Source organism: Thunnus thynnus, chromosome 4 (assembly GCF_963924715.1).
Source record: "Thunnus thynnus chromosome 4, fThuThy2.1, whole genome shotgun sequence".
Lineage (NCBI taxonomy): Eukaryota > Metazoa > Chordata > Actinopteri > Scombriformes > Scombridae > Thunnus > Thunnus thynnus.
The window spans coordinates 16,037,637-16,065,538 of NC_089520.1; the positions used below are offsets into that span (position 1 = coordinate 16,037,637).

General features: G+C 37.5%; 1 protein-coding gene across 3 annotated transcripts in view; it reads left to right on the forward strand.

Annotated features, from left to right (window-relative positions):
* The first annotated feature begins 2,866 nt into the window (after positions 1-2,866).
* The window catches only part of atg7 (ATG7 autophagy related 7 homolog (S. cerevisiae)), a 77,159-nt gene continuing 52,123 nt past the window's right edge, over positions 2,867-27,902 (forward strand). The window contains exons 1-14 of one of the 3 annotated variants that reach the window (XM_067586920.1): positions 2,867-3,130; positions 5,721-5,932; positions 6,175-6,229; positions 6,359-6,476; positions 6,606-6,683; positions 6,787-6,903; positions 8,137-8,283; positions 8,646-8,734; positions 12,260-12,381; positions 14,707-14,797; positions 14,985-15,129; positions 18,493-18,651; positions 22,890-23,084; positions 24,190-24,435. In XM_067586920.1, coding sequence (XP_067443021.1) covers positions 5,761-5,932; positions 6,175-6,229; positions 6,359-6,476; positions 6,606-6,683; positions 6,787-6,903; positions 8,137-8,283; positions 8,646-8,734; positions 12,260-12,381; positions 14,707-14,797; positions 14,985-15,129; positions 18,493-18,651; positions 22,890-23,084; positions 24,190-24,435 — 1,734 coding nt within the window. In that variant the 5' untranslated portion in view covers positions 2,867-3,130; positions 5,721-5,760. Of the gene's footprint in view, positions 3,562-3,602; positions 3,863-5,720; positions 5,933-6,174; positions 6,230-6,358; positions 6,477-6,605; positions 6,684-6,786; positions 6,904-8,136; positions 8,284-8,645; positions 8,735-12,259; positions 12,382-14,706; positions 14,798-14,984; positions 15,130-18,492; positions 18,652-22,889; positions 23,085-24,189; positions 24,436-27,902 lie in introns of those variants that run through there. The other 2 variants (XM_067586919.1, XM_067586921.1) reach the window with 2 other exon arrangements.

Here is a 27,902-nt window from a genome sequence, read left to right on the forward strand (position 1 = left end):
GCAAACAGGTTAAAGGTGATTACTGCCTTCTTTTGGATTGTGGATCAGAACGATTACATTAAGTTCTATTAATTCTTGTGTTTTCTAAAAATCTGAAAATAGACCTGTACCCTACATCACCTAAACTCTTCTGCTATATTTCTTTAATACTTTGTGTCATGTGATTCCTTTGGAGTGTAATTTTAAGTGTCTGTCTCTCTTGTTGATATCTAGGACAGTATTAAAATACATGCTCCACTGTTTTCTGTAGTCCACATTGTTCACATCTACCCATAGCATGCTTATTCATGATGTTTAATGTACTGTTCAGACTATGTGACCAAACCTCATCCTTTACATAATGTCCTCCTTTCTTTTTCTATTGCTTCCTCTCATTTCTCCTGCTTTTCTTTGAATGCTGTGGAAGTATCGACCCCTATTTCCCTCTTCCTTTTTCATTTCTGATTTAATTATACATTTAACCTCTGTGTTGCTATATTTTAAGACCATACTTATTTCTCATTGCTGTTGTTACAAACAATGCCAGGAACACGGATGTTTTCTTTTTCTTGTTGCTCCTTTTGCATATTTATCTGCCAGCTCATTTCCATCCACACCAATATGTGCAGGAATCCACATGAAATGAATTTCTATTCTTGCCCTCTTCATGCTATGTCAAGTACTATGTCTTGCCTTGTATCTGACTGCATGTATTTAATACTTGTTAGTGCACTACTGCAATCACAACTTATCAAAACTTTGATTGGTTTGACTTCCTCTACCCAGCTTAGAAATAAGACAGCTCTCTCAGGTGACTGCCTGTCTTCGACTGTGTCAGTGATCAAACCAAACAGCCAATCAAAAGTCACGGTCAGTATTCAAAGTGACCAATCAAAGGAGCAGAGACATCAGCCACATCCTCACCTCCAAAGTCTCAAAAGTCAACTTGTTGAGCAGGCGAGTGTTGAGTATAGGGATGAGCAAGCTCATGTTCATCACAGCCATGCTCATGGGACCGCATTTGTGCACCCTCCCTTGTGAGGATGCCTTTTTGCATGCTAATACTGTTCTGTGTGCTCATATCACGTGCATGTGCCTGGTTTTTATGTGCATGTGTTATAAGACTAATTAAATGCCATACAAATGTTACCTGCCAACAAAATTCACTGCCATAAACCTTGCAAAACAATTCTCAAATGTTTTGCATGACAGTGGAGGGAAACTGTTTTGTACTCCTTGTAACATTGTGGTCAACCACAAGTGGAAATCTTCACTGGATAGTCACTTTTCTCCCATGAAACACAAGAAACTATATCTCACTATTCTTTTAATGACATTTTTGACTGATTTTATTTGGTGTTGTTGAGGTGAAAGTTAATTTAATAAAGGTTTATAAGTAAATAAATGGAACTCAAGTATTTTTTTATATAACTTTGAGCCCATGGTTCTCATGTTCAGAAAATAAATAAAAAATTAGCACTGAAATATAGTTGTTTATATGCAGTATGCTTTTTATTGAAGGAAGTGATTACATATGACTCTTCATTGCTAGTAGTTTTAATTTTTTTTTTCCTTTGCTTGCAATTTTTCCCAATTCACTTAATTTCACTGCAAAAAAAGCAAATAAAACATTGTAAATTGTATGGAAATTTTTGAGAAAAGCTGCTGCAAAATTAAGCCTTTTCAGCCACAATAATCACAAAAAAACTGCGAAGTCTTGGAGGGACAGACTAAGGAAACAAATTGTGGTAGTGTAGGAGGGGTAGGTTATTTGAGTGCAACTTTCATTAAGCCCAGCATCAATAAACTGCAGAGTACAGAACAAGCAAGCAGGTTTGACCAGCTGCTTCCAGTGTATACCTGCATGAAGCTCACTGTCCACTTTGTTGCCTTGTTTCACTCAACCAAATAACCTGGCTCACAGAATGTCACTGAACTCAAAATGACCCAGCTGAGTTTAAAGTGCATCGAGCAAGGTGCAGCTACTCAATCTAAGAAACTCGAGTGGTAAATCAATAGTCCATAAGCCCAGAGGCTATTTGTATTACTATTTTTAAATTGTAAGATGCAATGTTAGTACGAATGTTTATACCACTTTAGACAAATATATGCAATTTTGCTAAGTTTTGTAGTTCAAAGAAGATAGTATTACAAATCTGTAATATTGTGAGTCTTTCAAAGCTCACAAGCTGTTCAAAAAATCACAAAGACCGAATGTCTTATTGTTTTCTAGATTGTCTTTGGCATATGGAGCACAAAAAATGACATAGGCATAAATAAATAAAATATAATAAATGACTAAATAAATAAATACAGAAATAGCCTAAATAAAAGATTATTTATGGAAATGTAGAAAAGAAATCCAAGGCATTAATTTAACAATGTCCCTTTTCATTACCAAAATCTATTTTTTTATTTATGTGTTTAATCATTTGTTTATGCATTCATTTATTTATGTTTATGTCATTTCTTGTGCTCCATATTGTCAGGGATGCAGCCACCACTGAGTCATGTCCACTGTATGGTCATGTCCTCAGTTTTCATTAATTCTTTTTTTTTTTTTTTAAGAACAGGGTTTCTAATTTAAAGGCTGATTCCAGTATTTATAGACTCAGTATTTCTATACTACTGTACATTAGTACTTGAGCACTTTTAGACAAACAAAAGAATAGATAAAATAGTTAAATATTCAGTATTTTTATACCATTATTTTAGAATTAATGCCTTGAAACAGCATTAAGACCCTCATGCAGGGAAGTTAAATTTACAAAAAATATAGCTGTTACATTTTGAAGTAATAAAAACAGATTATATTTTAGATACTTTGCGATTCATGACCTGAGTAGGCTATCTCTAGACTTGACTTTGGCCCCAGTGCATTGTCTCTTGGAAGTTTATTTTTGGTGGCCTATTACTTGTGCGGCTATAACTTGTTGTGTTCCTATAATCACAAAATTAAAATAAAAACACAATTGTCAGCGCCAACAAAAGCTGAGGTCTTCATCACTTGCATTCCTGAACATGATCTGAATTCCCGGCATTTTTTTCTTCTTCTTTTTTCCTCAGGAGTATACTTTAGCGACGGTCCCTGACTAATTGTCGCACAGTCAGGTGTCCTGAGGCAACTTCAACTTCTCCGTTGACCATTCTGGTATTAATGAGCTCGTATAGCTCTTTTGTTTCATTTCCGGAATTTGGGGACTTTTATCTGTTTCTAAACTATTACATTTCGGTTGTGATTGAAACCATTAGTAATGATATAACTAATAAAGTAACGTTAGCAGACGTTACTTCTCGGAGGCTCGCTGCACCTTTGCGCCAATCCTTTCCCTCCGAAATGAAAAGGAACGGCGCGTACAGGTTTTTGTCAGTCTTCTCATGCTTAATCGTTTGCGTGTTCTTGTTTTTGTTCTGGTTCTTTATATTTTACTCAATGATGCTCGCACCGTAAAGCGTAAAGATACTATACATTAGCAGCAGCTAGGCTAAACAGACCGGGCTGACTACTTACCCAGAATGCGTTGCTTTATTGACATGTCCTGCGATCACATGATCGACTTCACCAGGAAGTAAGGATATCTGGTAAGTGTAAAAAGCTTGCAGCTTGTCACGATTTGATAGAGAAAACGTTTGTCTGACTGGGTCAATGTTAACGTAATATGTCTGGTGTTATAATACGGTTATGTCGTCATCGTGTGTTCCGTTACCAGGGAGATACTGGTTCTGGGAACAGACGTTAGAACCGGCAAAGCTGCTGTTGCCCCTGTATGTTAACTTACTGTACAGTGAATAAGAAAGTCCTGAAACAGTCTGTCTGATTTGAACATTCAGCCTGTACCTGTAAAGCCCCATAGTCGTTGAATACTTAAGAATATCTTTAAGGGTAAGATGTCTTGGTGCTAGGTTTTTTTTTGTTTTGTTTTGTTTTGCCTGTAAGAAATCATTCAAATAACATATGACTGGTTTGACTTCGGTCTGTCTTTTTTCCGTTTACATAAACAGCAAAAATGTAAATCTGAATTTTGATCATTAATGTTAATTGTTATAAGATGGCAACTGGAGCTTCTGATAATTTCAATTCAGAAGAGCAGCAAACTAACAGTTACTCATGATTACTCATGTGGGCTATAAATATCAGAAAACTTAAAAAAAAAAAAAAAAAAAAAAAAAAAAACCCCTTCACAGTTTTCTATAGCCTAAGATGATGTCATCAAATGTCTTGCCTGTGTATTGTCTGAAAAGTGCAAAATCACAAAGACGTTAATTTCACTAAAATGTGAAGACAAATAAAAGCAGCAATTATCATCAAATTTCAGAAGCTGGAAACATAAAATGTTCAACAATTCAGCTTGAAAAATGACTTTTATAGCCTAATCAAAATAGTTGCAGATTAATTCTCTGTCGATGGACTAATCGCTTAATTTACTAATCATTTCAGCTTTATTTCATTTTTAATTAAACTATGAGTCATGGTTTTTGAGTGAGTGATTAATAATTTACCACAAAGCCCAAAGAAATGTCTTTATAATTATTTCCATAATCTGATCAAAGTCACAAAATCCAATGTATTCATTTATGATTTCCTGCCATGGGGAAATTGTGAATTCCACTTGAAGGATCAATAACTTGTCCTATTTTATCTCATCGATGATATTAAAACAGAATTTAAAGAAACCATTTATGGTTGTTTTATGTAATTGTCAAATAAAGCTGCTGTCAATCAACTTTTATCAATATTACCAGCATACCCATAACAATATTCATGCTTAGCCACCGTTCAGCTAGGGTTAGACTGGCTGATGTGATGTTACATTTTGTGTGTCATGTTAGAGATGCATACCAGAAATGTCCACACCTTTCCATTACAAATGCACTGATTGTTCTATTATTTATTTGTTGCTGTGCGGATGGGCTGATCTGAGTACTGACTGACTAAATTAACTCATTGATTTAATTGAAAAAAATGTCAGTTTTGGAGTTCATCTATTATTTTCTCTTTTTTTGTTGTGTGTTCATCATGTGCTTGTGTTGTTAGTAGCAATCATAGACTGTAAAAAATAATGGACGTAGCCACTGTGACTTCACCCATTTGTTTGTGGACTCCTGTGGTTTTGAAGCCTAGAGTTTGCACTTCGACTGTTGCCATCTTGGATTTTTGGAGCCAGAAGTGACCATTTGGACGAGAGGGTGGAGCTAACCCTAATGCTAGCTGCTAGCTTGGTTAACTGTGATAATGTTAATGCTAATTTTCACTAGCGAAGAAAAGGCTTAAAGCCGTTAAAACAAAATGTACTTACCAGAAAAACTGAACTTTTGACTTCTTAGAGGGTCTTTTAGTACAACCAAATGCTGAACAAGACTTTTTTAGATGACCAAAATGTTACAATTGACTTTCACGAACTGAAAAATCACTGAAATAGCGCCAGCTACGGCAACGCCAATATCTGTGAATCTGAAAACAACACCCACTTGTCAAAGCAGAAATAAGCTACAGAGACGAAAACCTTTTTTTGTACCAGGCTGTAAACATATTTATTTCTGTTGTAAAGTTCAGCATTTTAACATGACTCGCTCTTTGAGCCAACCTCAAGTGGCCATTTGAGGAAGTGCGTTTTTTGGCACTTCCACGTTTGCTTCATTTTTCAGCCCCGGAGGTTGCTGCTTGGTATGTGTGTCTAAATGGCAAAGTTTTTTGTAGAGTCTGCAAGTGTTTCGTAACCTACAACTGTTTCATTTCACAGCTTGTATAACTTGGCTGTGCTGCCTGTTAGTGAAGTTGTGATGGCATCTGACACCAGTGAAGCAGGGTCCTCCGCTGCAGACCTCAAGCTGCAGTTTGCTCCGTTCAGCAGTGCCCTGGAGGCAGGCTTCTGGCACCAGCTTACCCAGAAGAAACTCAATGACTACAGGTTGGATGAGAGTCCCAAGTGTATCAAAGGATACTACTACAATGGTGAGAAGTGGGATCAGATGGTAGGATGTTTTGTTGACGATTTAATTTGTGATGTGAAAACATTTTTGTGGGTTGAGCAATTCATCCTTCACACTCTAAGCAGTAATCTGCAAAAGTCAGCTGCTGTTTTTCACTTTTTTGTTTCTTTTTAAACAGCTCTGGATTTTGCATAATGAGTATGTTTCATGCACATATATGGAAACAGAACAACCACTTCACATGTTCTTATTTCTCTTCTATAGGTGATCCAGTTGGTTTGCCTACCCGCCTGACTTTGGAGTTCAGTGCATTTGATGTGTAAGTACGACCTTTCTCTTGCCCTTCTATTGCTGTTGAGTCTGTAAAGGAACAACGCATAATACACATGTAAACAAAAGGGTGAAGCCACCAATTCAACGCAAACATAAAATGTTTTTTTGCTGTTAGAGACGGTCAGACCCCGGCCCGTTGCTGTCCAGCTATTGGAACGCTGTATAACACCAACACACTAGATGCCTTTAAGACCATCGATAAGAAGGCTCTGCTGGAGAAAGAGGCCAAGGAGGTAAAAAAACATCATATTCACTCACACATATGAATTTACAGATGCCTGAATAGACTCTTGATGAGGTCTTTTAGTTGTATAAGTGGAGAACAGAATAACTGCAGTTCTTTATTACCTGTTGTTTTGTAGATATGGGATGCCATACAATCTGGGGCTGCTTTGAAGGACCAATCCATCCTGTGCAGATTCATTCTGCTGACCTTTGCAGTGCGTACCAACAGTAACTGAACTTGAAATGTGTTAGTTTTATATATTCATGATTTTGTGAAGACTAACTTTCTTTCTTTTTTTTCTTTCATTATTTCCCCAGGATTTAAAGAAGTACCATTTCTACTACTGGTTCTGCTTCCCTGCGCTCTGCTTCCCAGAGGGAATAAAGATTGTCCAACAGCCTTCTGTCCTAGAGCAAGTTTTTTCAGCAAAACAGGTTGGCTTTGTAAATATTTGTATGTAACCAGTGGAATTAATATTTTGGACTTTAGTTTTACTTACAAAACACACACAATTCTGCAAGTAAATACAATCAGCTGTCTTCCACGGTCGTTTTGATGTATTTTGGCCTGAAAATGTGAATATTATTCACGTCCTTTTAATTTCTTTCTTTCCTAAGATCATCCTAACACTCCTAACTGCTAAGACAATGAGACTGTTGCAGCTTTTGATGCAGCTCTGATCAGTATCATTTAAATCTGCTTGTTCTGTCTAGTACTGTATAAGCTGTAGAATAGTATAATGAAAAGAGTTGTCAGCTCTCAAGTTTGCGAATCCAATGAGTCAAACAGCCTCATTAAAAAAGAACAGGTAGAATCACTCATGAACAGCGTGACGCCAACTGTGGGCCACAGGGATGACCGTTTCTCCCTCTTACCTCTCTATTGTCTTTCTCCACATTAAAGGTCAGTGTTATGTAACAACCTGACACATAATTGTTTTCAGCAGTTTCATGAACACAAAAATTCTCAAGAAAAAGTTTTTGTAGAATGTGGAACACATTAGCATGGTCATTTTCACTTGTATTGATTTCAAGCTGAATCTATATATTTACATTATCCAAATTGGTAGGTGTAGGTGAACCTAGATAGTGCAAATAATGTTGTAGGCTGACTATAGGGGGGGTGATCTTATTATCTATTTGTGGTCAGCTGTAGTTTAACAATATTGGATTAGTACAAAAAATATAATAACTCTTTGATGTGTTTAATATGCTCTTTCATCAGCAACATGGCATAGTTTATATACACTGTACATAAGATACATTCTGTGGAAAAGATTATAAGAATATTATCATGTGAATGTCTATGAATAGTTATCTCTCAGAGGTTTTGAGACAGTGTTTCAACACAAATGACAAAATATGACAAACTATGTGTTTCTGATCACTAAAATGTTCCTTACTGCAAGACTCCTCCTTGTCAGAAGTGACATCCTGTCATTCATTATAAAATATTTCATAGTTCATTAACCTTCTGTAAACCCCAAGTGTTCTCAGAAGTACCAAAAGCCATTATAAGTTACATTATTTATGATTGCCCTTTCCATGCTGGTGGTGGACAGTGCTAATTAGCACTATATATATACATATATATATATACACATTTTACCAATATACCATATAGAACATTTATTGATTATTTTTGACTTCTAATTATTTCTGTCTCAGATCGCAGCCTTGCAGGAGGTCTATGATGGCCTGTGTAGCAAAGGAGGGACCACTGCACTTCCTTACTTCCTAATGAAGTACACAGATGACACTGTTCAGATGGCTCCATTAGAGGACTGGGATGCATTCTTCACTGATACTAAGAAGGTACTAATCTGTTTTTATACTGTATATATATATATATTTAATTTTTCAAAGCAACTAATGCAGACATCTTCGCAATTATATCAATATGAGTAAAAAAATCTTAAAAAACCTAATAAAGTTTAATAATAATACATTTTCTATTAATCTAAAATGCTTGGAAAGATTCGGTTACACGTATTTTTAGTTATTTATGTGTGGAAGGTTTTTGTCTACTTTCATGGATTCAGGTTGGTTTCTTTTGTTAATACTGAACTTTTAGTGTCTCATCCCTACCATTAGATTAGATTCTACTGTATTACTCACACATACACACATGCAATCATGCTTTGGTTATGTAAACCCACCATGTTTGGATTTTCTAGGTTACTGTGGGCGTCTATGATCCGTGCACTCTGTCTCAACATCCGGGCTGGCCTTTGAGAAATCTACTGGTCCTCTTAGCTTACAAATGGTAAAATCTTCTTGTTTATATATGTGTGTGCTGGAAAAAGATGGTAAAATTCTCTTGAGGATATGTTGTCTGTCCCCACTGTGCAAAACATGTCTTTGTGAACTTCACTGTGTATGTTTATGTATGTTTACACTGACTTTTTTAGGCACAAAGCCACAGAGTGAAAGACAGGAAATCTCTGCTTACTAATTTCCTGTCTCTGAAGTGTTGGGAGCCCTTCACAAACATTAGTGTGGTTATGGATACTAATATCAACTTCAAAGGAATTTTGTACCTTTAAAAAAAAAAAAACTAAATTAAATTGTTTTCTGTCACACTCCAACTGACACACGTGTTATGAGAGTTAAGCGAATAAACTTGATAAATTAAAATTGTTTCTAGATGGCAGCACTGGCTTGCAGAAACATGACTGCTGCTATTGAGATTGTGCTACTTGTCAACAAAGCTGTAAATCTTTCTGATATCCAACATCCATTTTGTCTAATATCTAATACAGACATCTAATACAATACTTTGTTTAATACAGTATATTGCTTGCATTGTAGCTTTTTCTACTTAAAAAATATCCCAATATTTCTCAAAAAGGGAAGATATACAACACGTGTGTGTGTGTGTGTGTGTGTGTATGATTGTTGCAGCCCTTCTCAATGGTCACGTTATTTTTTGTGAAACAGGAGTTGCAGTTGCTCAATCTTGGTAAGTTACAAAGGCTTGTTTGTTAACCCATGACAGGCCCATCTGTGACACACACACACACACACACACACACACACTAGACAGCAGCTGCTGCCTGTGGACACACTGACAGTGGACAACAGATGCTTTGGATGGACACCATAGCCTTTCCTGTGAATCACACACACACACACACAGTCGTGTTTCCATCACTTCAGAGGACATTACATTGACTTACATTCATTTCCTGGAGACTTATCCTAATCTTAACATAACCCTAAACTAACCTTAACTTTAAACCAAGTCTTCACCCTAAAATGAATGATTTACGTTAAGGGGACTAGCTTTTGACTCCATAAGGGCGCTGAGTCCCCACAACATGACTATGTAAACAGATTTACGTCCCCACAGCACGGCTGTGACTCAGGAGGTAGAGTGGGTTGTCCACTAATCGCAAGATTGACAGTTCGATTCCCGGCTTCTCTGCATGTCGAAGAGTCCCTGATCAAGATATTGAACCTGAAATTGCTTCCAATGGCTGCATCGTGTTGTGTGAGTGTGTGTGTGTGTGAACCTGATGAGCAGGTTGGCACCTTGGCAGCCTGCCATCAGTGTATGAATGTGTGTGTGAATGGATGAATGCTGACATGTATTGCAAAGCGCTTTGAGTGGTCAGAAGACTAGACAGGCGCTATACAAGTACAGTCCATTTACCATTTACACACACACACACACTCACGACATGCATGAATGTGGTGCATCTTAAACCTCCTGAATCGTGTTAATGAAGGAGCCACCTCTGCATATTTCCAATAATGATATTTTATAATACTTTAGGTGGCCGTTGATGTAAACAATTAGAAAGTTTCTGTCTAAGCCAGCATGTATTTGTGGCTATACAAAGCAAGCAGTATGTTTTGTTTCTTGCTGCTGTAGGCTGCCATTCAAAAGTTGGTGAGAGGTGTGGTAGCAGGAAAATGGGAGGAAATTATGTAAAACTCCGGTATTAAATGTTACTGGTGTAATATGTCTTGACATCAAGGTGTGAAGTAAATGAAACAGGTCCATGTTCAGTGACTAAGAATAAGAGATTTCACAGAAGTGTAATATCACAGTTCATAAATTACTAAGTGTTTACTGACTGATGTTGTTGCAGAAATGCTGGTAATACATGTAGAGGCTTGAGTTTGTTTTGCTGAGAGATATATTGTATTGAAATATTTACAGAGGAAATATTTCAGCACACCAGTGGGGAATTGGTGCAAGTCATCAGATTTATTAGCAGATATTTAGTCCAAGAGTCCTGGTCTGAGCATATTCAAATATTTACACAAAGATTACAAGCAATTTCCATTTTTGTACACACTTGCTGGTGTCACTCAGTTTAGTCTCATTCTCAGCTGATGACTTTTCAATGACGAGTTTGTCCTGTGTTCTATGTACACAGTTTTAAAGTGCCTCTCAATGAAAACTTTAGTTTCCACTAACAATAACTGAAGTCTGATAGGAGATAGATTGCAGAAGACTTATGTATGTAATATTAGGTATACATACATACAGTTAGTCATAGCTGACAGAACTTTGCCATCTACAATCCCTAAAATAGTTTTATGTTTGTAACAAATTTAGATACTATTTATTCTTGATTTTAAGTTTATTGCCTTCCACATCCCATATCCCATCTTAGCCAGTTTCTTGTTGCAAACTTTCTTTCTTTATTTCAGCGACTGTATCGCTTAGAAAACCTTGCCTGTGTTTTTGCATGTTTTAGCCTGTTTACTGCAAATCATATATACTTGATATTAATGCTGGCAATTTTCCCCAAACATCCTGTTGTGCTCTATATTTATTCTGATACAGAAGTGGTCTAATTTGTTATACAGAGAATAAGCTGTCCTGTGAGCTGAGAAATCAAAGACAAAGTTATGTTATTGTGCAATAATGCACCTAAAAGCGCAGAGTGGTTCACCACACAACAGTGTTGTGACTTTGACATGAAATAAAGCAAAACATGATTATAACTGTGATGGAATATTCATCTCCAGCAAGTGTGAAGTCTTTACTGTACATGTTTATTTACACACTGGCTGATGAATGGATTAAAAGAATGTAAACCGGTGATTCACCAGACGAAAGTACAGTTCAACTATTAGTTGAAACATTTAGTCTGGAAATTGGAAGCGCTGTACTGTACACACCTCTGGATTCAGCTCAATTCAGCTTCTTTTTTTTCACTTTTCCCTAGAGAGTTTAGTTTTCCTTGGCACTTCTTGCTATTTCAAAAAGATTTTTTTTTTTTTTTGTTGCATAATTGTTGTTTATTTAAACAAGGAACTCCCATTGAGGCCAGTTAAGCAATACAGTCCTGTGATACCAGTGGCTTATCAGCAGCAAATACCCCTTTTTTATCCAATACAAACCTCATCCATCTTGAGCTTGACTTCTCAGGGTTCAACATAAACTGTTGACACTGGCTTAGATGGGTGAAGATAGAATTACAATGTAGCCGCAATGTCTCACTTATTCAGCTATTTCACTTGAATTTGATTGTGTAATCCGAATGTGGCCATTCAGCACCATATTAGGGGAAATGTATTTAATCTGTTTTCATCATGTTGTAGTGAGTCATCTATTACAAATTATTATTTATTATTATGTGAGATTTAAATAACATTTCATAACCTTTCAATTCTAGTGTGTATCTATAGCTTCTCATCTGTAATCTGTGTATGATGGGCCTCATATTCTTAATGCATGTCCTTTTTGTGTGTGTGTGTGTGTGTGTGTGTGTGTGTGTGTGTGTGTGTGTGTGTGTGTGTGTGTGTGTGTGTGTGTGTGTGTGATTTTCAGGGGCTCTAAGCTGGACACAGTGGAGGTGCTGTGTTTCAGGGACAGAACTCTGCAGGGAAGTCGCTCCATTCAGCACAGTGTTGTCTTTCAGGTCAAACTACCTGAACTTCCCCTCAACTCAGGTAATCACCATTCCTTTTATAATAATAATGATAATAATCTTTATTCATAGAGCACTTTCCAAAACTCATGTCAGAAAAGTGATTCACAAGGACATAAAAATAAAATCAGACAAAACATAAAATCATTGGATTAAAAAAAAGTGTGAGTGTAAGTGTCGTCACATGCATGTATGTTTGTTTGTTGGTACTGTATGTCTACACATGTATTCAGTTTGTAAGAACTTGTGTGAACTTCTGTGTATAGTGTAACTGAGCCATGAACCCTCAGCCCCGTTTTACCTTCCACTGAGACAATGTGCTTCTTTCGCAAATAACGCTAATCTCACACTGCTTCTCGTTTATTCCTTTATCTGCTGAATAAGGGATGAAAGCAATTTAAATGGTAATACTGTAGCAGGATGGGGAAGGAGAAGCTCTGTGAACTGTGAAGGTTTTAGTTGATTTCAGATGAGGTTTCTTTGTTTACCTCAGTCTACCTTTAGCACATCTTGGGTTTTAAATTAACTCACAGAGGATGTATTCATGCAAGAAAAGTGGATTCAGCTATTCTATTTGGTTTTCTATGCACAAATTTGGTATTGTTTTGAAAGGGATTAACCAATCTGCTTTTGCTCAACTTTTCAGATACGCTACACTTAAGATGAGACAGTAAGATGAGACTTCATGATAAAAAGTGGGACATGCATATTGCCTGACTTAACATCCATATAAAGCAGCCCCAAAATCAAAAAGAAACTATTTAACACACGTGGCCCATTTAAATTGTCCATGTCCAGACAGCTTTCACTATTCATTTTGCACTGCATTACACAGTGGCATGTGTGCATCCAGCAGCCAAAGCTGAGAAGCGAAATGTAAACAAAGACTGCTGGAGCACCGTCCAAACAAAACTGTACAGTTTGAGAAAAAGAAAGGAACAAGGACAAAAGAAATAAAATGCACAAATTTGTTTCCACTAACACTCAGGGTTCTCCTTCTTAACTGACTAGTCACAACAACCTGGCTAAATTGTAGGAATTTAAACTGAGTAAGCAATTTGAGAACAAGATTTTTATCAACTTGAGGAACAAATTGTTAATTCAAGGATGCAAATTACTCATTTATGTGCAAAAAATAACACAAAAAAGTAACCAGTTTAACCAGTCTCCATCCTTAATTATTTTGGGAAGACGAAAGTTTATGAATTAACATTTTAAGGGTTGGTTTACCCAAATTGCTAAGAATTAAAACAAAAAAACATATTTCCATATTTCCCCCTCGTGGCTGTTTTTACAGGGACTATTTGTCTGGAAGTAGAATTTTCTAAATGACAATTTTTAATGCTGTGAGTGAAATTCAAAGGGGACCTATTGTGCTTTTCTTTATTTTCAATCATACATGTAATGTTAGAATGTCAGATGTTCATATTAAACGTGGCCAAAGTGTCAAATAATGAGGTAAACCTATGTAGAAGTAATCTCTGTGAGCAAAAGGCACTGGCATCAGGCTGCTCTGAACTGAACAGTTGTTTATAATCTCAGCCCGAGCCGATGTCGGCTTGTGACAGATTTCTTTATAAGGTCATCTGCTCCACGCACAGCACGTGAATTCACTTCTCCTCTCTGCTAACGTTATGGCATTTTTCCATTGCTTTGGGGGTAGTCATGCCGAGCCATGACTCAAGTCGAGCTGGCACGCTGTGAGTGTTTTTTGATTACACAGCACAGCGAAGTAAAATAAGTTTTTTACATGTTGGAGGTGTGCTGGTCGTCTGCAGCTCTTCATCAAACATCATCATCACTGTGGCTGTTTCTGTTTCTACTATTCCTCCCTGCATTATTTCTAACCAATCCGCTGAACAAAGAGCTCCAAATATCTCCATACGATGTTGTGTCAACCACTTCTTAGCACCATTAACTAAGCTCTGCTAATTCAGTGAGGAACATGTTAAATTTCCTGTAAATTCTTTACAATAAGTCTACTGTTATTTAGTCATTTAAAAACTTTTAATTTGAAACAGTAAAGCAGGAAATGTTGGGTTTTCATCGGTAGTAACTTAACATGAGTCTGATATTGCTGCCCTCAGCAGGCCTCTGGAAAGCTGTCCAATCAGAATAGAGTGGACTCATCGAGGGGGGGGCCTTAAAGAGACAGGATCTAAGACTGTTAAGAAACAGAGGCTGAACTGAGCCTTACCTTCATTGTATTTGGGTGGAGGCAGAAATCTCAAAACCTGGAAAATTATGTTAAAATAAATGTCTCTAGTGGTATCTGAGTTGCTTAATGGTTTCTTTGTTCATCTGAAAACAGTTTTCACTTTTCTCACACTGTTAATGTGTTTCTTAGCTTGTCCTAAGAGTGTAGGTTGGGAGAAGAACCCCAAGGGGGCCATGGGACCCAGGATGGTCAACCTCAGTGAATGCATGGACCCTAAAAGGTAACACACACAAGACAAATATGTTTAAGTGTAATGGTGTGGCTTGACTTTGCTGGCCAATAGCTGTGAAGATCTGTTGAAACAGAGTTCAACCCTCTGCTACCCTGAGTTAACACTTCTGAGGATCTACTGAAATTAATATTGTGGACAATGTAGGTCTTCAATTGTGTAAACTGTGTGAATCCAGGCTTGCAGAGTCATCAGTGGACCTGAACCTGAAGCTAATGCGATGGAGGCTGGTTCCTTCCCTGGATCTGGACAAGGTGGTCAACACAAAGTGTCTTCTGCTTGGAGCTGGGACTCTGGGCTGCAATGTAGCCAGGACTCTTATGGTAAGAGTGGAATGATAAATAGATGGACAGACAGAGTGAACAAGTTCATGTATACTGTTTTGAGGGCTTGACAACTTTATAAAGTGATAGATGACCAAAAAGGTTTTAAAAGTGTAGTGGAAAAGTATAATTGCTAGCTAGTATAATGGAGCAATGTTTTGTCTTCTGTTTGTAGCTACTGTACTAGCAGGGCACATTGATTATCTTCAATGTAAGAACTCGCTACATTTGCAACTTACTTGACTTTTGTAAGCAGTAAGCAGTAAGAGTATCAGGGTTTTTTTTAATAAAGTATCTTTTCCCCAGAGAATACTTCTCTTCTCCACAGAAATCTTCCAATGTCTCCTATTGGGGAGGTAGCGCAACAGAACACAGAACACAGAACATATTTGAATTTCCCCCAGACTCTGTAGAACTGAATCAGCAAAGTGACTTGAAATAAGATCAAAATTGTATTCAAAGAAGACAAAATATGCAGATTTGTTTCACCGACTTTAAACACGAACGTCTGACAGAAAACTAAAGGTAGAAATGAAAACAGCCATCTGTATTAACATCACCTCTGAAGAACAGGTTTGAACCAGTAATAATCTCTCAGAATCTCAGAATTTGGATCCTCACTATAAATATCAGACAAGACAAAATCAAAAAAGCCCCAACAGACAGAAAATTACGATAACTGGTTGCATGGGAGAGGAGACAGTCCAACTTGTCGCTCTAATTGACTTCACTATCAAAAAAAGCTTCCCAAGTGCTGCAGTGTGTGACGTTAAAGAAGAAAAATACCTCAACCTATATTTGATGTACATGTGGAGACCATTATTCACAGAGAGCAGTCAGAAATGCTAAGTCAGGATTTCATGGACCCATTTAATGTATTGGATGGAAACTCAGTTGATTGTTAGTGAACCACTGCCAACTGTTGACAGAGCAACCAACATGTTCAGAACGCTGGCTCTGCAAAAAGCCACAGTCTTAAAAGGACTGTTATCTGTTCTGTAAGCAGCACCTTTTCAGGACAGATGGCCTCCACCAAATTGATCTGCAGCCACACTACTAATGATTTTTCAAAATCTTGTCTGGCCCTGGCCATCACCAGTTCCTTCACTTTGTCTGCCTGTAGCCTGACTTTCACTGTCTGTACCAAGCACATCACACTCTCAAACATCTAATATTGGTTGCAGAGGTTACAGTGGAATTTCATACAAACATACAAACCAGAAAAACAAGAATCAGTCTCCTCTTATGTTAATATTTTGCTCTCCAGTAAACTTGTAAGTAGCAGTAAACTCTGATAAAATGTTGATTTCTCGTGATTTGTTTTTGCATTGTGGGAAATTAACTAACACTATACATTGCAGCTGTACCAGCTACTAACAGGCCCCAACATATACTGAGTGCCTATGTTTGCCAGCTACCAAGAAAGCATCTGGTACCTGCCCTCTGACAGGCTCATATTAGATAAGACCCGTCTTCTGGATGTTTTGTAGTTTTATATCAGAATCATTTTTGCAATGATTACAATTACAGCAATCCCATTAGGTTTATTCAATAACATTAGAAATATCATAATCATAATTTACACAAGAACCTTTTGTTATTTTCTGTGTTTACTGGTCTAATCTGTTCTTCCTGTTCTTCAAATAAATGTGCTCTCCTCAGTGATCAGCCACTGGCTGACAGAATGTTGGTTTGCAAATATTTTTCATACATCACAACTTGTGATCTAAAATGATTAAAAAAACAAAACAAAAACAAATTCAGACTTTCAGCTTTATAATAGTTTATTCTAATTTCATCAAGACTACTATTGATAGTAATACTTCTTTTTTATTTGACTTGAAATATGCTCAAATTTTAAGCTAAAGACATTTATTGTACAGAGCACAGTGCTTTGTCCTTTTGAAGTAAATGGTTAAACTATGTAAATATGTATTGGGTTTTTTATTTGATGTAAGAAACATAAGAAGTTTGACTAAATGACCACAGTGGAGCACTCCTGGCATATTGCTGCTTGCAGTTACAAAGTAAATTTTTATGCACGTCTTTGCTTCTTTTACCTCACTTTCTGTTCTGAGAGCACTTTCTCAGACAGCCTGTCAGTCACTGCAGAAATGAAAAGTACACCGATGTAATTTAAATGGTAGTGTGGCTAGACTGTGTGTTAACAGAGACAGATTTTTATGGAAAAACAGTTTGAATTAAAGCTGCAAGCAGCGTTGAACGGGCCTTCGCGCCTCTGCGCACGTTGGGCCGCGGCGCAGTCAAAGGGCTCCTGTCACGGGCATGTAGATGTCTTCAGACCCGGGCTGTTTTCAGACAGTGCAAGATGGAGATAAACATCACTTCCTTTGTCCACTATTTTGCCAGCTGCTGGGGCTGCTTTGCTGAAATTTCGTAGGGGGCGCTATTCAGGCAGTTTCCATCACTGATGGAATACTGTCATGTACACGTGTTCAGCCCGGGAGTCTTATCAAACATGTAAAGTTTGGTGCAGACTGGAGTATTTACAATAAAGTTATAGCAACTTCCTCTGTCATGGCGAAACATCAAATCTCAACAGTGTGAGGATGAGAATTTAGCGCACCACTAGGTGCTTGGGCCTTAATAAAGGAAAAACTGCAGTACAGAGCTACAAATTTTAGTTTTGATTTTATTTTTCTACAGCACTTTATCACTAAACTGTCACTCTCAATCAATGAGCTCCATTTCAAGTTTGAAGCCAATACCGTTAACGCCTTAGGAGGAGATAGCGTTTCTTGGGGGTCCAAAATTGGCGCAAAGTCGTACTTTGATGGGCATATTGCGGGCTTCCTGTTGGATTTAGGTCAGGGGTGTCAGCATATGATTTGTAGGTCTTGATGAGACAAATAATTGAGTTTTGGTTCAATCTCTCTACGACATTCCTACAGGCAGTGGCAGCCATATTAGATACATAGGTGGCACATTTTGGCACTTTTTACATTTTATCAAATTTTTCATCAGACCTGATATGTGTGCCAAATTTGGTGAGTTTTTGAGCATGTTTAGGGAGTCAAATTAAGGGTTGAAGTGGCGTAATAATAAAGAAAGAAGAAGAAGAAGAAACAAACAAACACACGAAATACAATAGGGTCCCCTTTGGGGCTCAGACCCTAATAACTTGAGGTTGTATCGCCTGCATACTGATGTATCCATCATCTCAAAATTGAAGTGGAATTACGCGAAGTATTCATTTTGAAATAGACCCAAGTACACAACCTCTCACTCCTTGAAACTGATTACAAAGTGCTGCTCAGGGCAATGTTCATGCCAACAAATAGTGGTCAAGTGTCTCAAAATAATGTCAGTAATAATGAATTCGCTCTCTTCTTTGCTCTCCAGGGATGGGGAGTGAGACACATCACATTTGTAGACAACGCAAAGATCTCATACTCCAATCCAGTTCGACAGCCTCTCTATGAGTTTGAAGACTGTCTTGCTGGAGGGAAGTCCAAAGCCATGGCAGCTGTTGACCGACTCACCAAAATCTTTCCTGGTGTGGTGAGTACTGAAAGTACTACAAATTGTGTAATATGATGTCTTTATCTCTTCTTGTATGTGAGAATCAAGTCCTTGCCTTATCTCTGAGATCTTATCAACTAACAAGGATTATTTTTACTAGTTTTCATTTCTATAGTCAAAATATTATATATAGATTTTTTTCTCTGTAATCTTCTGCAAAATTTAACTGCTTTAAACTGTAGCGATATATTAATATGAATTTTGTTTATGGTAGACTTATAATCATATTCCTGTTTGATTGGTCCTGTCTAAGATGTGATGGCCAAAAAATGCAGAAAATGAAGATGTTACATGTTACTTGAATATTAATGCTGGTGGTTTCATCTCTTGCTTAATGGATGAGTGGGTTCTCTTGGGGAAATATTTTGCTTTTTTACTAAATGAAAAAGCAGCCTGACGCTCACAGCAGGACTCTTGTTTTGGTGTGAAAGAGAGTGCCCATCTTTTATTGAGCCATTTGGGTATTTATTGAACACATAAACCGAATGCATATTTATGATGCCAGTCATAGTGTGCACCTGTGTTGCTGCTGCGTGCATGTGTAGTTCTGAAAGAAAGTGTAGGCCGTTCATAATGGGATGATTCATGTTTCTCTTGCCTGCCCTCTATCACTGAGGTTTAGGGGTTCATGAAAGTTAAAAAAGTTAAAACTGAATAAGTTAGCAGTTGTTATTATTATTCTCAACCATTTCTACCTTCAGTCCCTTAAAATGAAACAGTCTCTACTTGTGATTCCTCATCATAAGTTATTGCCTCTGTGTCGACGTCGGTTATAAGCAGATTTGCCAAGGAGTGCTTTTTCTTCTCAGATTGTTTGATTTGAAAGATTTTTAGGTATGTACCCAGTATTTCACAAGAAAAAAGAAAACAAATTGGAAAGGCATAAAAAAATAAACATAATTTTGTGTAACAGAAGTATCCTTGACTGTGACCTGTCAGATTTATCTTGGGACCCCATGGGTTGGGGAGCACTGCTTTTGCTGGCCCAAAACACTTATGGGAGATGTACAGTATAGCCCAATTGACCCTGGATTGTTGAGGCCAAAACTGATATCGATATTTGAGTTTATAAAAAATCCAATAACAAGTAGTTTTGTTTTGTTTTTTTAACATACATTTTTCATAAGGATCCCTTAAAATTAGATAATGAAGGATTGTGATCAACACATGGAACGAGATGGACATTTTACTGTTTAAAAATAAACTTGTATGGTTGGACAAACCAGGGTGCAAAATTAACTTTTTTGTCCACCAGCAAAATGGCTTGTTAATATTCAAATTTTACCAGCCACTCAATAGTTTAATATTGTTTTTTTGGCTCGTTAGTGAAGCACATCTACCAGCCACTTGCATATCTTGCCAGTATTTGGCTGGAGGCTGAGGCTAATTTTGTGCCCTGGGACCAACTATGTGGTGGAGGCACTGTCTCTAAATTAATTCAGACATATCTTTGGTATTTCTGTCCTGCATTTCCTAGCTACTAATTGGCCGACATACAATATAGCTGCAATAAGCTAATATCTGCCAATATATTAGCCTGGCTCTAGTATACAGGGTAAAAGTGGCTAACTGTGCTAAATAAGGCATGGTTTTCTATTGGTTTTTGATCTTAAGAACAAGTTATTATCTTGAATGTGGTGTGCTCAGAGGAATTTTAACTTATATTTCAACAGTCTTGTATCAGTAAAGTAGAGCACAGTCTGTGTAATTGAATGCTTTCACCCTCTGAGCTTCAAGGCAAATTGTGAGTTTTGACTGAACTGACTAAGAGCAGGCGTTGCAGAACTTTCTCGTCCCCTGCGCTCTTGTCTCCTCATCAGTTACATCTCACAGTCTGACTCACTCACTGTCTGACTGGGAAGATGTGATTTAATTACTCTTGAACTCTCTGAGATTGAAGCCTCATTTCAAAGTTGTCGACCCTACAAATCTTGCAATCAGGGCTCGGTAAGGGGTCGTTCCTAAAACGAGATACAATGGGCCACAATTACAGTGTCACAGAAGACCTGTGATGTCCCTTTCAAATGCACACATACACACAAACACACACACAAATAATCATGTCATCAACTTGATATCAGACTCTCTCTCTCTGCCCCCTCTCGCTTTTTCTCTTTCTCTCTTTATGCCTCTAGGAATAAAATAGAAAGTAAAGAATGCAGGCTTAACACTTGTTGGATGGCCCTGTGCTATCATGATGTGTGGTGTCTGTCTAAACATCTGTGTTTGTTTACCCTCTATACTAGCTGTAGCCCGTATCTGTCCTCCTATTTTTATCAGTGTGAGTGTGTGACTGCTTTTCTACCTTCCCTGCTTGTTTTTTACAAACACATAGGCATCAGGTGTCAGTCTGAAAGATGGAAAGAAATACGAACACAGTGAGAGGAAATTCTAGAAGGGCGTTAATTGAACTGCGAGGACCCGGGTCAAACAAGGTCACAATGTTGAAAATGTCAAGAAGCGGATTTCATATTTTGTCTGTGGACAAATATTGTCAAGTGACATTTACAAGGCAGTTTAGAGAGTTGGCACTGACTTCTTTTTTTTTTTTTCTTTTTAAATTTTGTAAGGTTTTGTCAACAGTCAGGTCAGAGCTGGCTGAAGATATCAACAATGGTATTGTGGGATTGTCATGAAAGGATGTTGATCTTTTGAGGAAAGACTGAATGTCTTCTCAAGGTCAGAATGATTTTTTGTCCTCTTGGCTGCAGAATGAGGATGTTTATTGTAGAAATTGGAATGTGATTACCATCTCTGCAGGCAAAAATCCCCCTTGAATGCTTAGCAACACTTACGTCAAAGTGAAATGTAAATTCCAAGACTTGTTAGTTAACAGCTCCCACTCTTGAAATGTGGAGAGGGCGGGCAGAGGATCAACTGATTCAGTTAAAATGGCATTTCTTGTTAAGATCTCACACCTCATCTCTGCCCTTTTCTGTCCTTTTCTTGACTACAAAATTACTATTGACATTTCCATTTGCTTCACTGTCAAGTCTTCAATCCCTGAAGATGGTCACAGTAATCCAAGTTTGGGAATGGACAATAAAATACATGAAGTCATTGAACCCTCAGAGTTCTGCTTTACCCATTTATATGTTTTAGAAGACTTTTTGTGGGATTGGAAGTAGCAATACAAGGATTTCTTTTCTTACTCTATTATTGATTTATACAGAAGAGCCAAATCCACACTAGTTTCAGGTCAGCTGTGGAGATAATGCGATCACACAGTCCACAGAAGGAATATTTGATGACTGCACTTACTATACTGTCTAGACTGTCAGATAATCAGCAGCAAGCAGAACAAAACAACAAATTTGCAAAGTTTTCAGCATCTTGGTACGGTAAAAAGAATTCTCATACAGCAGCATGTGAAGTTCTAGACATTTATGGAAAGAGGTTTGTCATTTTCACATCCCGGAGATGTTCAGCAGCCTGGAAGCTTTTCCTGTGAAGGGGGCTTTCGGACATTAAGTCTCAAAGTATTTGAAGAGGATATTAAATACAAAAGATGATATTAAATACATTTCAATGTATTTTACATACTGTAGCTGTAGAACCCAGTGTTGAATTATTTATATATAAAATATTTTACAATATTTTATTATTTTACCTTTGATTTAGAAGTGAGTTTTGCACAGACCCATGCTTCATCCGCAAGAAAAGTAATAACATTAGCAGTTTAGATGTGTAGATGTGGAGATGCTGATCTGAGCCATCTAGAGACAAGGAAAATAAAAGCTTTGCATAAGGTGTTTATTTTTTTTAAATAAACACCGTATGCCTTAAATAAAGAGGAATACCCAGATTTTTCATCTCCATTTTTAAATATTTTCCAGCTTTAACCTTACAGTTTTTATGTCCAGAAATGACATAATGAATAATAATTTGAAATCATATAAGTCAATTTGAAATTAAATTTTTCACGTGTGCAAATTATTTAAATTGATAGATGTTTTCATTTTTATGTTTGCAAATGCACAAATATTGCAAAATTAACAGAAAACACAAAATTAGACAGAAAACTTAATGTGAACTTTGCATTTGAGTTGTCAGCTTCAAATGTTTGTTACTTACGAGTTTGTCAGTAATGTCTCTCTCTCTCAATTTTTTTCCAAACTCAAATTTGCTATATTTGCATGAATGTCATGACAACAATACTGCCAAAGCATCAAGAATCTCTCTCTCTCTCTCTTCCTTTCTTTTTCTTCCTCTTGCAGAATGCGGAGGGTTACAATATGAGCATCCCCATGCCCGGCCACCCGGTGAATTTCTCTCAAGCCACTCTTTCCCAGGCCCAGAGGGATGTCGAGCAGCTGGAGAAGCTCATCTCAGAACATGATGTGGTCTTCTTACTAATGGATACGAGGGAGAGCCGCTGGCTGCCTACAGTGATAGCTGCCAGCAAGAGGAAGGTATGAAGGAACAGTGTGTACAATGAGCAGAACAACTACTCTGCCATTGACCGGCGGGGTTGGGAGGGTAATCATATTTTTTATATTAACAATGATTTAAAGATAACATGTAATTTAAAGGGGTCTCGCGCCAAGTAGCCAACAAAAAAATCAGAGTCCAGGTATGATTTGAACTACCTCTTTAAATAAGCTCAATTTGAGCATTTTAAGTCACACGCTTTTTCATCATGCATAGTGGTTATCAGTGGAGGCTCATGAAAACATTAGTTTCAAACACTGTTAAACACTTAAGTTGGTGTCTGTTTTCTCTGCTATGTATACATGACTGTAAAACTGTATTGTGATCACAAATATACACAAACAGAGCATGTTTGACCTAGATATTTTTAAGTATTTTGACCTTGGTAATAAATGAATTAAATATTGTTCTAATGTTACAATGTTCTCACTTTGTAACATTGTTCCTGTTTTACTTACTTAAAGTTTGGAAATTTCAAATTTGGAAAACTGTTTTACTTCTGTTCCGGGAAATTGAAATTGCTAAGATAACATTGGCCAATTTTTCTGTTTACGACATGGAATTCTATTAGTTGCTGGGCAACGTTAGATTATTGAACACTGTCAGGAACTGGTAATGCCTCCAGTGATATCACTGATGCTACATGTATTTTGCTATATGTGGTTAAGTGTCTTTTGGGTCTGCTGATTAGGTTTTCTTTATGGCCTGCTTTGGCCATTTGTGCTGTGGGGCTGTTTCAGACGTCCATGTAATCACAATTTATTTTCATTGCTTCCATTGTAATTCATTTCCATCGCTTCTCTGAACATCTAGATGCTTTTAACATTTTAAAGAGCCTTTTAAAGTCTTTTTGAAATGATTTAATGCATTGTGCCTTTTTATTGTTTGTGTAAGATGAGACATTTAGTTAATTAGATTTGGTGCTGTGTGTGTTTAGGAGAAACTGAAAATGTTCCTAATCAGGCTAATGCCTGATTAGGAACATTTTCCCTACTGAACTGCAAAAACCCTTCATGATGTCATTTGCCAGAGCAAACTTTTCTTTAATACAGAGGCGAGTTTAACAGTAATTCTCTCACTCTCTAGCTGGTGGTGAATGCTGCTCTAGGCTTTGACACATTCGTGGTGATGCGCCACGGCCTGAAGAAACCCCCCGTCAGTCAGAATGTTCCTGCAGGGGCAGACTCCTCCCCTTCCTGTTCCTCTGCTTCTTCTTCGTCCTCCACACCCGCCGGCTCTGGGCCCTCTGTCACAGGATCCTCTCTGTTCTCCAACATCCCAGGGCACAAGCTGGGATGCTACTTCTGCAATGATGTTGTGGCACCAGGAGATGTAAGGAAAACACACAGATAACATGCATACAGGCATATAAATATACCCACCTCAGTCACTCAGGTAAAGAACTGGAATGTGCATGTACCTGCGTGAGTGAACACAAAGCAGGAGGGATTCTTTGAGATGTTTTCTTCAACCAACAATCACTTTTAAAGCTACACTTATGCTTTTATTTTAACAGTAGATCAAATAATTCTGTATAATATGAAAGTAGTTGCTTGTAGTTAATAAGGAACCTGTGGAGAATTATCACCCAGCTCTGTGGTTCCCCTCAACTCCACAGTTCATTTTAATTTAGTTTGGATGATTGTTTTGTTTTACTGGCACACAAACTCAGCTCTCATTAACCTTGTTTGCAGTTGCAGCAAGTGGTTATTTTAATCAAGTAAGCTCTGCTGCCCAGCACCAAAAGCAAACAGTTATTGACTAGCTGGTGAACAAGGTGGAGCAGCTAAAGAGACACATATTTCCCTCAGGAGTTGGTCAAATCAGCACAAAGATAAATGGAGAGTGAATATTGGACTTAAAGCAAGACTATGTAGCATCTACTGAGCAGCAGCAACAGCAGCCTTTGCTGCCACAAGTGGTAATTACAGGATGCTGGTGCATTTAATTCTGTTGATAACAGGGTTACAAAAAATCTGTCAAGTGTGACTAAACCTTTTTATTGGTCGCACTGGTGCGCTTGAAATTTCTCTCTTGTGTTCCTGTTTGTACTTTCAGATATCAGCCTTATTGTACTGTTTCCTGACCACTTTCAGCTGTTTCGGAGCTGTGTGTGTTAAGTTACTGCTGATGAAAACATTTCTGAGTATGTGCGGATGGGTTTTCAGCTAATAAGTGACAGCTAACTCACCTGATGAGCCCTTCGGTGAATTACAATCACTTGTTATCTTGTGCGGGTAGGCTAAGGCGAGAAGGGCGAGATTCGCTTATGTTAGCTAACACATTTATAAAATATTTTTAAAAATAAGAAGAATAGTAATTTCAACATTTGATTAGTATCATTTTTTTTACTATTCAAATTATATTCAACTTCCAAAATTTGCTCTAACAGCCCTACTTCACTCATGTTACAATAGTGCAGCACCCTCACTGCAAGGTAAAATTAGTCAGTTAGTAAAATTAGTTAGTATTAGTTAGTTTAGGCTACCTGTTGGAGATGTGCTGTAATGAAAATGCACCCAGAGCCTGTCGTCTGCAGCTCTTCATCAGACATCTCACTGTGGCTGTTTCTGCTTGTGTTCTTCCTCTCTGCAGTATTTCTAACTGATCCGCTGAACAAATAGCTCCACATATCTCCAGTTTTTGTTGTTTAGCACGGCTAACAAAGCGCCACTAACTCGGTTATAAACGCATTTCATTTCCAATTGCATTGTAATATGCTGCAAAAAAGAGGGGAGATGCCAGTCATTACATTTCCACCAGTGAGACACACAGTTTCCTCACCACCCACATTTCTGCCTGTTTCCATTTTTTTAATCCACTGACTCTTTTTGTTTCTCTTTTTTTTGTCTCTTTTCTCCCTTATGACCTTTTGATATGAGCAATTTATGAAAGCCATTCATCAGCTATTGAAGGCCACAGCCAATTGATGGAAACTATGCCATTCAGCTCCAGCTTCTCCTACAAATGCCGCATGGCTCCAGCCTGAAACATGTAAATTAGAGACACAGCCTGCTCTCACTAAATGTTAAATGTTAGATAGGAATCTGAGTTTGGTGAATGGATGTGTATTCAATTCAATTTCAAACTTTCAATTCAAACTTCATTTCAGACTCAGTGTCCAGATAAAAGACAGGACATTACATAGAATAAATTACATATAAAAGCACAATAAAAAATCATGGTTTAAAAAAGAAAAAATATATATTAACGTCTTACAAAGTGACAACTGTACCAGTGTCTCCACAGCTGGAATTGGTAGTGTGTAGTACTAAACCTTATGTCAGATAAAACCCAGATTATTTCATTTTCAGAGTCATTAAGTTGGCAAATAAATGAGATTTCTTTAAACAGTTTGGAAAGCATTGACTCCTGCAGCCACAAACATTTCACCTGCACTACATCATCTAGGTCTCTTTAGTAATATTCTCATGGCATCATTATAAGCAACTTGAAGTCTCTGTAAGCTTGCTTTTTTGTAGTTTGACCACAAGCGTGCAGTATAGAGTGCTGTACAATGTGCTTTGAACAGAGACATCTTCACTCCATCCGTACACATAGAAAACTTGCGTGAGAGACTGATTGCTTGTGCATACATCATGCGGCAGTGCCTATAAATATCATTATTAACATTTATTCTGTAATAAAATGTCCAAGATATTTTACTGTATTACAGACACCAAGATTATTATCAGCCAATTTAAAGTCAGGAAATTTTAGACATTTGTCCTCTTTCGTTCTACAGATCATGACAGCGCTCTCACTGGCATTGTATCTGATATCATATTCCACACCATACACAGAACATATACTGCTGGGGACCAGCGCTACATGGACTCAGGACCACAAGATCACTGCATACATAATATAGTTCACTAGAGTATTACCAATCATGCACTCAGTATTACAGGCTTTCAATTGCTTGGACAGATAATCAGTATACAGATTAAAAAGAACTGGGGACAAAATTTCCCCTTGTCTGACACCATTGCTAACCCCAAATGGGGTTGAAACACTGTTGCCCCATTTTACTTGCATAGTCTGGTGGGAATACCAGTAAGCCGAAATTCTCACAGTGTATTTGGGCACCCTTCTTTGACTCAATTTAACAAACAACTTTCTATGATTAACACAGTCAAAGGCTTTAGAAGCTTCAATAAAACACACAAGAACTGATGAGTTTTGACCTCTATATTTGTTTATAATTGACTTTAAGGCATATATACACAAGTCAGTGCCATGTTAAGCTTTAAAACCAAAATGATTATCTGTGAAGATAATAAACTCATTCTTTTGGACATTCTTTTGACAGTATGCTGGCTAAAGCCTGTAGTTATCAAGGCTGCATACTTTACCAGCTCTGTCATTATTGACTGACACTAACAGAACAGACAACACTGAGTCTGGTAACAAGCCATGGATTATAAAACCAGTAAAAACACAAAGAGCTATCCTCAAACTGGCATATTTAAGGTGTCTAGCAGTAATATGATCTAAACTCTTTGTTTTGTTATCAGACAGCTTGTTTATAGCTCGGTACACCTCATGTGACATAATCACCAATGAATCATTACTGTCAATATTGTCCGCCTTATACAAATCACTTTGGACACAGTTGAATAAGGTACTATAACGCTGTTGCCATAACTCTTAGCCATGGTATTAGCCCTCATGGCTTGCTCATTTTTAAAAATGAAGCGAATGGCATACTTATATCTTGCATTAATGAGCTTCTTGGACTTGAGCACAGGCCCTTGTCTGTCTGCCATAGCCAATGATTTAGAGGCTTCATGGGCTTC